This window comes from Globicephala melas, chromosome 12 (assembly GCF_963455315.2).
Source record: "Globicephala melas chromosome 12, mGloMel1.2, whole genome shotgun sequence".
NCBI classification, from domain to species: domain Eukaryota; kingdom Metazoa; phylum Chordata; class Mammalia; order Artiodactyla; family Delphinidae; genus Globicephala; species Globicephala melas.
This window is the reverse complement of record NC_083325.1, coordinates 60,049,286-60,062,235: the sequence shown is the minus strand read 5'-3', so window position 1 is coordinate 60,062,235 and position 12,950 is coordinate 60,049,286. Positions and strand designations below refer to the sequence as shown.

The 12,950-nt window shown below is 46.6% G+C and overlaps 1 protein-coding gene across 1 annotated transcript; it reads right to left on the bottom strand.

Annotated features, from left to right (window-relative positions):
• Positions 1-430: 430 nt before the first annotated feature.
• On the bottom strand, positions 431-9,009 carry CYP1B1 (cytochrome P450 family 1 subfamily B member 1). The gene is made up of 3 exons (XM_030857901.2): positions 8,626-9,009; positions 7,005-8,048; positions 431-4,147 (listed from the first exon to the last, which is right to left on the bottom strand). The coding sequence occupies exons 2-3, from the start codon at positions 8,045-8,047 to the stop codon at positions 3,559-3,561; spliced, it is 1,632 nt and encodes a 543-aa protein (XP_030713761.1). The 5' UTR covers position 8,048; positions 8,626-9,009; the 3' UTR covers positions 431-3,558.
• Between the last annotated feature and the right edge of the window lie 3,941 nt (positions 9,010-12,950).

The following is a 12,950-nucleotide window of genomic DNA, read 5'->3' as shown; positions in this document are numbered from 1 at the left end:
TACAAACTACTATGTATAAAATAAATAAGCTACAAGGATATATTGTACAACACAGGGAATATAGCTATTATTTTGTAATAACTTTAAATGGAGCATAATCTATAAAGATATTGAATCTATGTACTACGCTGTACACCTAAAACTAATATAATATAGTAAGCCAACTGTATTACAATTTTAAAAAGTAAGGAGAAATCAAGAATTTGGTAGGAGACTGGATGTCGAAAGCCTGTTTAAAAGAAAAAGACAAGCTGCCTAAAATGTAGAATGGCCAAAGAAAATATTTACAATGCAACATTTTAAGTCAAGCACTTATAAATAGTAGTTGAAATAAATAAATACATTAGACTGTATTTGCTATAACATAAAGTAAAACTTCCTAACAAGATTATGAAAGTGATTTTTATTATTTTGGTAATGGTGTCCTATTACAGGTAATTACAGGTGTAGAATTTTTTAAATTTGGCGTATCGAACAGTAAAAGCCACATATTAATGCTGTGTCCCCCAAATCTATTTCGGTTACAACTATGTATTACAGTTGCTATGTACAGATGGAAAGCATACATGATAAAATACAAAAACAAGAAAAGGTTAAATAAGAAGCTATCCTTGAATTATAAACATCTACTAAAGTATACCTTTGTATTACAAAGTTGTGTCATAGCTAAAAAACATACAAATTAATACATAATGCTGTGCAACTATTTGATCTAATATAGATGTGATATGAAAATATTAAGGCCATAATAGCATTTCACAGGTAAAGGCTAAGTTCTGAGACATGAAAGCTTTTAGATAATCCACAAAACAAACCTGAGACATCTTCCTCTTGTTTTGGAAAAAAAGCAGTTTCCTTACAAAGGCAAAGCTTTAATATATAAATGAAGCATTTAATAAACAATATACTTTAACTATTGTAATAACCTGGATTAGATGTTCTGAGTAAAATGGTGACCAGCAAGTACATTCTTTCTCTGGCAGAAATAATATTAGATTTTCTGATCAAGCTAGTAACCTGATTACGGTAGCCCCCAAATTTGGTTATTTTTGTTTGTTTTTGGTTTTGCTTTCCTTCCTTTAACTGGATTACAAACATATTAAATAAACCAGGAAATCTCCCACCTTACTTTCTTCTACCTCAGCCCACTGCCGAAAGTGCCAGATGAACCGAGCCTACGGACATAAAAACCGGCTACAGCACATCTGGACCCGGTTGACTTAAGCAGGCATCCAGATTGGTACATGATTACTTTTGCTGCCACACCATCTCTCAGAGTAAGCAGGCTAGGGCAGCGCCAAATTACTGTCTCAGCCCTGCAGGGGGTGGGGTGCAGGGAAGGGTGGGTAACAATGTTTTGAAATAGCCAGTACCCCCCAAATTGAAATGTATTGGGTAAGCCTGATTTCCACAGTGTTTTCATATTCAAGAGGTACAGCTGTGAGATTTTATTAATTAAAATTATATCAAATTTTTATTAATAAAAATTCCAAATTATAAAATAGAGTTGCTATGTTGTAGATTTTTAAAAATCTACTTGGGATTCAACACTGGCACGTGGAACATCTTTCTTCTAAATATTCATACTTCAAACTAATTAATTTTGAAGGAGTAGGAGAATGTCTAACCATCTTTCTTCCTTTTTTTTATTTTCCACTCCTTTCTCTTACCAGACCCCACAACCATCATACACTCCTCCCTTTATAATTTTGATAAAAAGTCTCCTAAAAGCTTAATGAAATGTAACAAGCAGTAAGCTTTTAGGACACTGCACAACTTCTTTTGGAGGTTTGCGAGCAAAAAACTTAAAACTCCAAACTTCACTTTGTACATTGTTAACCTTCCATCACTTTTTTAAAAAGGTTTTCAGGTTATTTACATAAACTGAACATACAGATTTTGTTCAAGCTTTATGTTTTCACAGTTACCAAAGTGACTGCTCGCTGGGTTGGCCATCTTAAATAGTACAACTGATCTGACTGGCTCCACTGAAATGCAATGCAATCCTCCAAACAATCTCCCAAGACTGATTCTGACTTTCCAAAACACAAACACCAATGCTATTTTTTGAAAATCATTTAAAAGAGAAACTAGGTCCATTATAATGGGAATTCCCCCCTTGTTATTTAATAAAGAACATGCAGATAATTCATTGCATTTTTTCGTTATTCCCCAGGCAGACACAGCTTCGATCTCTCTGCCTTTCACAGGCTAATGGTCAGATTTCCAGTAACTTCCTAGAACTCAATAATCAGAATGGCTTTAAAATAAAATTAAAATTTAAGCACGTCAAGAGTTTGGAATTAAAACCTATTAACTAGATCAATTTCAAAAAAGATTCTGTATTGTGAATATAATTTTAATAAGCACGTTGTAAAGTGATAAGGAACACATCTTGCAGATCTAATTTTGAGATTTTTCATTCAAATTTTGGATGAGAGAAGAGACTTTGTTTCAACTTGCTTTTCCATGATGTCAAAAACAGTTGATTTAATCAAGTTCATACCATGTATTTGGACAAAATTGGTTAAATTAGTTGTACTTTTCTGTTTGCTGTGACATTATAAAAGACACTTTTCAACCCTTTCTTGACCAAAATAATTAATACTGTTTAATAATAAAATAACTAATACATATTGCTTCTGAATAATTATGTAATATATGTACCCATATTGAACACTACTTGGTGACTTTTTAACCTATGAGATTTACTGAAGTCAGTACATTACAATCACACAACTTAAAGCTTAGCTAAGCTGGTAACTTTTTTTTCTCATGATTGAAATTCTGTACTTTGGCAACCAAGAGCAGTATGACTTCAGCTTGGAATTTTTTACAATTTACACTTTAAAATTCATGAAATCACTGAAACCCACTAAATCAACTGCTATTAATTTCTTTCCAAGCAAATAACTTTATGACTCATCCAGAAAAGTAACAGGAAGCCCATCATTTGGCAAAAAGATAAATCCATCCATAGATATTAGAGCCTAACCAAGCTATTTTATTGGAAAGGTGAGAAGGGAATTTCTGGTCTTTACTTTTTCCCTTATCACCCCAAATCACATGTCTTACACTGAAATTATTTGCCTTTGCATATTCAACAGTATTTCCTGAAACTTTGCTTAATATGGTTTTCGATGGAGCAGACTTCAGCACATCCATCTTGGATCCCACCCAACAAGGCATGGTTACTAATAGGCCTCTTTATTAGGTAGTTCTGTATATATGCACATGTGTGTTTTAACTCCAAAGAATGCTCCCTCAAGAAATTATGATTACCAACATTCAATATATGTATAAAAATTCTTTGGGTCCTTTAATTCTTTGACTCAAAATAGCTCCTGGAGCTCCTACACAGCCCACTGCTCATGAGATGCCATTCTGAGGACATGTGTACAAAGCACATCATCTGCGGGTCAGTTGGTTTATGCTCACTTTAGAGGCTAATTGAGAAAGTGGCACAGAGGAGCTAGGAAAAAGAAAAGCAAACCTTAATTTTACTCTCCATCCCCCAAGACTTGTGTACTTATAAAATTTCTGCTTGCCTCTGGCTTCTCACTGGCAGTCTTCCTCAGCTTGTAACTTCTGGACAGCACTATCAAGGAGCTCCATGGACTCTCTGAGAGTGACATTGATTTTAAATGACTTGGGTTTAATGGTCAGGCCGTAATTAAAATCCATTTTCGAAGGCTCGTCTGGATTGGCCCTGAAATTGCACTCATGAGCTAGGATGGAGATGAAGAGAAACAGCTGCATCTTGGAAATCTCTTCCCCGATGCACCGCCGTTTGCCCACTGAAAAAATCATCACACTGCTGGCCAGGTCCTTATTGATGAAGCCATCCTTGTCCAAGAATCGGGCTGGATCAAAGTCTTCTGGGTTAGACCATTTCACTGGGTCATGATTCACGGACCACTGGTTAACAAAAACCACCGTGTCCTTGGGGATGTGGTAGCCCAAGACAGAAGCATTGGCCGTGGTGGCGTGAGGAATGGTGACGGGCACAAAGCTGGAGAAGCGCATGGCTTCATAAAGGAAGGCCATGACGTAGGGCAGGTGCGGTTGGTCATCTAGGCAGGGCAGCCGGTCCCTACCCACCACTTGATCCAGTTCTGCCTGTACCCGAGCCTGCACTTCCGGATACCTGTTTGGTTTTTAATGCAGAGAGAGAAAATAAGTCAGGAACACTAATTCTTCTTTCATCTAGAAAGCCCATTACAATTTATTTTAATACCACTCTTCTTTAAACTGGCTATCTGAATCAGAAACTGAATTAAGATTTCCAGCAAAAAAAAAATCTAAAATGGTTTCCTAATTTATCACTGCATTACAGGATGGAGTTTGTTATATTTCCTGTAATAAGTCTCCCATGGCTCAAGCTCTCTTTCCCATCATAAGTCAAAAAAAGGTCTAAGTTTTCTCAGCCTGAAAAAGCACAACAATGGATAAGGTCGACTTCTCCATGGGGCACAGCAGGGACAGTGCCTAGGACCCACAGCACTTTTGAGGGACTCATGAAAATTCATTTTTTATCAGAAGAAAATAAACTTTTAGGTCAACGAGAATGTTTCAATATATAATTTTAATATATTAATCTTTATACCAATGTAGTCATAAAATTTAATTTAAAAAATTTTTATTGAGTAAGATGTCTACAAAGGCAAAAGCCCCGGGGTCCACAAAAATTAAAATGTAACCCTCAAAGTGAGTTCTTCTTTTCTCCTCATCTCCCTAGACAATTCCAGCAGACACACTGTTCTCATTTTATACAAAGATAATTGGTATCCCGAGAGATAAAGCTGCATATCTTCTAAATTTAAAAGCAAATCCCCAATGTTCACGAGATTACGGTACAGATTGTAATACTTATTCACTGTTGCCAATAAAACTAGTACAATCCTTTCGGAAAACAAAGCAAGATCTATAAGGGTAACTCCTCCCCACCCTTTTAAAACCCAGTGATCTAGAAATGTGTTTTCAGGAAATAACTTAGCAGGTACAAAAACATAACCACAATAGATGAAATTTTAAAAATGCAATCAACATTAAAACACAAGAAATGATTGTACATAACAATCCGTTACTATGGCAAAATGTTATGTAGCCATAAAAAATTACTAAAATCAAGTTTAAAAGACAGGGAAATGTCCACTACAGTGAGTGGAAATGTCAGAAGTCAAAACATTTGTAAATAATTCTTGCGAATCTGAAAAAAAAATTAAGCACACATGTGGTGAAATTATGGGTGATTTTAAAAATCGCTTCTTTAGCTTCATACTTCAGGGGTCTGCAAACTTTTTCATAAAGGGCCAGATAGTATATATTTTAGGGTTTGTGGATCAAACCCTCTGCCTCCCAACTATCCAACTCTGCCTTGTGCTGTAGTGTGAAAGCGGCCATAGACCACACAAGAATGAATGGGCATAGCTGTATTTCCATAAGACTTACATACAAAAACAGGTAATGTAATTTGCCAACCCCTGTCATATTTTTTCACTAAAAAGAAGAAAAAAGGACTCATTAGCTATACCGAATTGAAAATGATCCCAAAATTGTTTTACTTCTTTTTGCTGCCCAATTGGGGTACCCGGAGAACGATTTACAATTCGGTTTCTAGTGAAAAAAAGAAAGGCTGTTTCAAAAGATAACATGCTTATCTGGGGATGCAAAGGACTTATTGATCCCATTCTGGAATTGTCTTCTTCCTGACCTGTTATTATTGACTTCTCTTTATTCGATTTCTGCCCCTCCCCCATATGTGTTTCCATGATATTAATACTGAAAAGTGATTTTAAATATAACCAAAAAAAAGAAAGAAAGAAAAAAAAAGAAGAAGGATTTGTGAAAAGCAGTTGTACAGTACATAAGAAAATATAGGATTCTAATGCAGTGGATTCTAACAACAAAAGAAGTTGTTTTTACCTTCCAGTTTCTAGGGGGCCAGCAAATTCAGCTTCTCCTATCGCTTACCTGTGCGCCAAGAAATTGCACAACCAGGATTTCTGGTCTCTCAAGGCAATCAAGAGTTGCCTTGAATGAGACATTTACCCCTGGGGTAAGGTTGCCAGATAAAATACAGGCTGCCCAGTTAGACGTGAATTTCAGATAAACAGCGGCTAATCTTTTAATATAACTATCCTATGTAAATTTTATTTTTTATTTGCTCAATCTGGGGATACCGGGGACCTGTTTAATTCGTGCGCGTACAAATTTAGCAGAGGTCCGCGACTGGGGTCCAACTAACCGAGCCGAGCCCAAGGATCCTAGAGGGCTGCAGGTGCCTCCCGGATACCCAGTTTGCCTTTCTACATGCCGCTCTGCGCTCGGTACAGTTACTGCTTCTCCCATTCTTTACACTGACACTTCTAGCGCGGCGGGTTTAGAAACTCAGCACAATCCGCTGGTTTCTGGCCGCTTTCCCGAAGTTTCGGATTAGCAGTCCGTGAGGCCCGACCGCCAATCGCTACCTTTGCCGGTGTACAAAGCCCTGACGAGAGGTTGGCTTTTGGCTCCAGGGCCGGGCGGCTTCCGATCCGCGCTGAAGGCTGGCCGAGCCGATTAGGCTGCTGTGTTTATTTAACTTTTTTTTTTTTTTTTTTTACTGCGCTGCCCTTTCCTTCGGAACCGTTCCAAATTTGCTTCTCCTGTGCCAGTGCGGGAGATCGGGGATGATCAGCGGGCACTGAAAAACAACTCTTGCTTTTCCAAGGGGTTTCACACAAATTTGCCCCCCCTCGGAGCGGGTAGCGACAAGATCAGAGATGCGGAGCCTTCCGGGCGCCGCTGGGTGGGGCGGGCGTGCGCGCGCGCCCATCTTGGCTAGCACCGCGCCTTCCTGAGTCGCGCTTTCCGGACGCGGTCTCAGATTTGGGAGGTTGGGACCTGGAGCGAAACCCCAAACCCTCCCTGCGCGCTAGTCGCGACCTTAGCATATTCTAATTCCATTCTGCCTTTTACAGAGGAGGGGAGGAAGGCCATCCCAAGCCTCCTGGAGGCTTTACCTGGTGAAGAAGACGAGCAGCCACTGCAGCGCGGTGGAGAGAGTATCCTGGCTGGCGCCGAAGATGTCTGTGACGGTGGCCGGCACGTACTCTTCGTCCAGCCGCGCGCCGCCGTCGCCAGAGCCCGCGGCAGCTTCCTTTCCTGCTGAGAGCATGAAGGCGTCCATCATGTCGCGGGGAGCGGCCCCGGGCCGAAGGCTTTCACGGTGCCTCAGGAACTTGTCTAGGACGAAGCTGCTGAAGTTGCGATTGAGCGTCTCGAATTCACGGAAGGCAGTGCGCACAGGGTTGGGGAAGCGCTGCAGCCAGGGCAGCACGTCCACCAGGCTGCCCGCGCCCACCGTGCGCCCGAACTCCTCGTTGTGGCTGAGCAGCTCTCGGAACTCGGCGTCGTCGTGGCTGTAGCGGCAGCCGAAGCACACGGCGCTCATGACGTTGGCCACGGCCACCACGGTCAGCGGCCGCGGGTCGAGAAAGGCGCCGCCCGCGCTGCCGCGCACCAGCAGCTCCACCAACTCCCGCGCCTCGCCCAGCACGTGGCCCTCGAGCACCCGGCGGCCGCGCGGCTGGCGCGTGGAGAAGGCTCGCATCGTGCTGTACGCCGCGCGCCGCTGCGCCTTCCAGCTCTCCGAATACTGGCCGAAAGCCAGGCTGCGGCCACCAGACACCACGCGGAAAGAGGCGAAGGGCGGCCGGTCGGCGAACGCGGCGCCCTGCTGCACCAGGGCCTGGCGGATGGCGCGCTCGCCGTTCAGCACCACCACCGGGCAGCTGCCCAGGCGGATCTGGAAGACGTCGCCGTAGCGCCGCGCCAGGCGTGCGAACGAGACGTGAGGCGCCGGGCCCATTGACGCCGCATTTCCGATCAGCGGCCAAGCGAAGGGACCCGGGGGCGCGGACCCCGGCTGCCGCCGCCGCTGCCTCAACAGCCACTGGCCCACGTGCACCGCGGCCAGTACCGAGAGCAGCAACAGGAGCATGGTCTGCTGGGCCGACAGAGGGATAGGCGGCAGATGATCGTCCGGGCTGAGGCTGGTGGCCATGCTGGGGAGAGAAGGGCGAAGGCGTGACACTCAGGTAGGCAGAGAAAGGGGCGGGCGCCCTACGCCCCTACCCCCGGCCTCGGGCTACCGTGCACTGTTGGGTAGGGAGGGGGTCGTGCGTAGGTCAGGTCAGGGCTAGCTCACTGGAGACGCTGCTGAAGACGCCTCTTGCCATCCCAAACCCATTCCCCAAAAGCGAAGGGAAGGGTCGTGTTTCTACCTCTCTGTGACCCAGACTCCCCCCGACCCCGCCCCAGCCGCGTAACGGTTCCTGCAATTCAAGGCCTTGATGCCTTTTCTCTCGGGGAAGGACGCTCAAGCCAGCGAGAGGGAAGGGAGGTCGTACGCTCGGGGCGTGGAGGCGCTCCCACCGAGTGCGCAGGGAGGTGCTTAGGCTGTGTCCCGGGGAAACTGTGCGGCCTCGATCTGGGGTGACTGCGAGGAAGAGTGCATCAAGGCTGTGGCGCTCAGTTCCCTCTAAGTGCCTACCACCCCGGCCCCTGCGCCCCCCGTCACCCCTGATCTGCGAGAACCCATCACAAGAGGCCGCAGGAAGGCGGCTCCGCTGACAGACTGACCTGCAAGGCGGCGCGGTTTCCAGCAGCGCCAGACGGCCGGCTCCGAGGACGGATTGGGGCCTTTGTGGGATTCAAGACCGCAACCTAAGTGTCTCCAGGAAGTCGGAGGCCCGCCCTAGACACCTGTTGCCAGGTCTGGGAACTTTGGCGCCCACTCTGGAGTCTCTAGGCGTCGTCAGAGCCAGAGGCGCTTGGATTGGGATGGGGGCGGAGAAAGGTGTCTTCTTTGCAGAGCCCCGCTGCACCTGGGCCTCGGCAAAGTCAGGGTTTTCTCAGGGCGTGGGGATTGAGACTGCGGGTCGATGAACAGAGTCAATTCCCAGCCCCCACGCCCCCCGCACGACTCTGACAGCTGGCGTCGCACAGGCGTGGCCCGTTTGCACAGTCACTCAGGAGAGTCAAAACGCGCCATCCCGCTTCTCTCTTTTTTAAGGTCTGTGTTGGGGAGGAGGCAGCGGGACCTGACGGGGGCGGGGCTTGCGGGGGGCGGGGCGCGCCGGGACAGTCCAAGCCTCTCGGACTACAGCTTGGGTCGCCGCGCGCGCGGGTAGTCACGCGAGGCGGCCCCGGAGCGCCCCGACGGCCTTGGCGCAGTAGCTGGCGGCTTTCCTGGAAGCAGCGGTGTGAACTTTTCGTTTGCCCAAAAACCACTCTTCCTCGCAGTCACCCCAGATCGAGGCCGCACAGTTTCCCCGGTGCCTGAGCACCTCCCTGCGCTCTCGGTGGGAGCGCCTCCACGCCCCGAGGGTACGACCTCCCTTCCCTCTCGGTGGCTTGAGCGTCCTTCCCCGAGAGAAAACCGCTCGAGATCCTTGGGCGCCAGAACCGGGAAAGGAAACCTGTCAGTTTGGAAAAGCAAGTTCGGTTGTGGTAGCGGTTTGCCTTACTGCATCCCGAATTGTTTTATTTTTATTTTAACGTTCTCGCAAGCAAATCGGCCGGTCATGTCAGTTTTGACATGACCGCGGCGAGATCGAGAATCCCTGAAGGACGCCGCTCCCCCGCCCCGGGGCCCAGAGTGTCCTTGGCACACAAAGGCCAGCCCTCGCTGGCGCACCGCAGCTGGCCCCAAGGTTTCCCTCGTAGAAACTCCTCCAGGTGGCGCCGCCCACTGGAGAGCGCGGGGCAACGCTGGCCGTGTCGGAGGCCCTGGCGCCCGGCGGGGGAGCCAAGCTGGGACGAACACTGGAGAGAGGAGGGGAGGGAGGGCACTCTGAAGATTCCTGGAGGGAGGAGGCGGGGGGTGGGGGGTAGAAGAGGAGGAGGCCAATCTCCGCGCGCCTGCGAACTTTATTGGGTTGAAAAATCTCTTCTGCTGTCGCCTCCCCCTTGCGTGCGGAGCTGTGCCTTGCGTGCGCCGCTTCTGGAAAGTCGGCTCCACTCATGTCCCTCGGCGCTTCTCACGGCACCTGACACGCCGAGGCAGCGGCGGGGGCGGCGGCCGAGGGCGGGGCGCGGACCGCCACCACCCTCCGCGGCGCACGCACAGCCGCGCCCGCCCGGGCCGCCACCCGAAGGCCGGATGTGGGCTCGCGTTGCTCTCGGAGTGGGGACTCTCTTGTCAAAGGGGAAGCCCAGGGCGCTTGGGCCGCGGTAGCTTCCCCGGCCGCGGCGCCCTTTCCAGTCGGCTAGTACAAAGTATTTTAAAGACCCGGGAGAGAAATGGTCTTTTCTCCAAGGTTGGGGAAAGGACGAGCCCGGAGAAAGGGTGGGTTGTACAGTAGTTACCGAGGTAGGAAGTGTACTTCCGAGCCTCCGGGGTTATCAAGTGTAAGTAAAGAAGTTGGGCGTTTACCACGTGACAGCCCCGTGCTTTTTTGAGCTTTACCGGCGCTGCGAATCTCTATTGTTTCCCGGTTTACAGTTGAGGAAACGGGTTCAGAGAAATTAAATGACTTACCCAAGATCACACGCACTATAGTAATACATTTACAATCAAACGATATAATCTTAAATGATTTCTCTTTCCAAGTAAATGATTGAAATGCTTGCATGGGCAAACTGGGGCGGTTTTCTACCCTCCCACCCTCCCTCCTGCTAGCTAGTAAGAAGTGGAGCCAGAATTTGAACCCACGAAGTCGCACTCCAGATCGATCATACAAGTTTACGCGGAAGGAAATCCTCAGATAAAAGGCACAAATGCCTTCTCTCCTACCCGCCTTAAAAAAAAAAAAAATCAGCTGGGCAGATTTTTTTAATAGTTTTTGGGGTGTTTTGTTTTGTTTTGTTTTACAGAATAGAGGATTCTGAGGATCCTAAAGAAATAGTATGCTAACCTTCTGCAGGTAAATTGGTTTTGAATGAGGGAGGCCTGCTTCATAGCTGACTTTGGAATAACTGGTTAAATTTTAAAGAAAAATAAAGGGGCATCTTAAGAGTCTGACTTATTGAAAGGTTGAAGCCAACATTAAAATATCTTATCTGATAAGAAAATGACTTTTTGTAAAATTCTCCATTCAGTAGCTTTTGAGAGGTTCTCTGGAAATGATTTTACACTTCATGATGGGGTACTCAGTTCCGTAAGGAAGTTAGTTTTTGAGCAACTGAGTAAATAAGCATTGGTTTCCCAGGGCTGTGCTGGCATATATACCTTTGAAATGAATTTTGTAGCAACCTTACAATATCCAGCTTTAGTATGACCTTTGTCTAATCATTCAAGACTGTCACAATGTATCAGTCTCTTACTAGACTTCAGTAGACAAGAACTGTGTATGGGCTAATGCCAATTTTGAGCTATCGACATTCCTGAAAGCTTTTATCACAGTATCTCTACCAGAGTCAGACGGATGGTGGTGCTTTTAAACCAAGTAAATTTCTATCTTAAAAAGTACAAACAAAGCTGCTCCTAAGACCTTCTGTTTAATTCCTGAATAATGTCATATAGTTTTTAGTAAACTAGATACATACCTTTCTGCCACAGCAAATAGTTCAAGCAAACCGTCCTCCAAGCCATAATGCCTTGGGCTCAGCACTTGTAGGACATGCCTTCAAAAGACAGAGGAACCAGTTGGGCAAATGCTGTCAGAAAGATAGACCTTATCAATTATGACAAGCCGAAGCCAAAATGACTGGCTATCGTAACGCCGGGCCTCAGGTTCTCCCAGGCTTTGCGGTGTAGACTTCTGTCAGAGGGTCCATCTGGTACCTGATGAAAACGCAGGGTAAATCCAAAGCGGCCTGTGGGTACCCCTGATCCAGCTCATGGTGGAGCCCTCACTCTAGTGAAAATCCACACCAGGCTTTTAAGTTATCTCAGTTCCTCAACCAAAGCCAGTGGCTGAGGCCTAGGGATCTCCTTTCAGTCAACAACACACAATACGGGGATTTTGCCTTCCCAAAACTCAAATTTGAATTGTTTGGTACAAATAACTTTCCAAAGAACAGCTAAGCTAGAGAGATAGTTCAAAGCAGAGGTTTAAAATACCCTGTATTGTATTGATTCCACAGAACAGAAATCCAGCTGAAGCTTGTTTAAGCAGGACAGGAATGCACTGGCTCATGTGCAGGGAAGGATAATGGTGGTACCTCACAGGATGGAAGGACTTGGGGCTGCTCGCCCCACTGTCTAGTATGTTGGTCTCTGTTTGAGCTTCGTTCCAGATACGCTCTTCATGTAGCGGGAAAGCTGGTCATGGGCAGCCTCAAATTAACCACCCCAAGAGAAAGAGAATATGTCTCTTTCAAGGTCATGACCCAGGCCACTGGAAGAACTCTGTTGTTCCAGGTTGGCATCAGGCCACCCTTGTGGCCAAAGGGCTAGTTCTGTTTTCAGAAAAGGAGAGATGGGAGTGGGGGGAACATGCTAGGAAACCAAAGATAAGAGTACCCTCAGTCCTCATGCATCCCACTTCTGTCCATCAGTCCCTTTTGGGTCAGTCCCAAAATAATAATAAATTAGCACATGAGACAGGTACCTTGTGCCTGGAACCAGTAGCCAAGAAAGCTCAGCCTTATGGGTTCTTCATGGGATTTCTCTCTAGCATAATCCCTGTGTCGATTTTACGGCTAAGCAATGTGCTCTACAGTGGAGTAGAAGCAGCAATCTCTGGCAAGTCTGACATGTGGGATGGGCAAGAATCAGCAATCAGACACATGCTAGGAGGCAGAGAGACAGGAAGAAGGAGACACACCAAGTGGCTGCAGTGACCAAGGACATGGCAGAGGGGAGAGCTGTGGATACTGCACAGCTCCAGTATCCTAGAGCTTCAATATGTGAAGGGGAATTGAGAGGACAGAGGAGCTGATACCAAAACCCTGTGCTCCAGCTGACTTGCTTCTGCATCCTTCTTCCTGGTAATACACAGGCTGAGAACCACAGCGCTAAA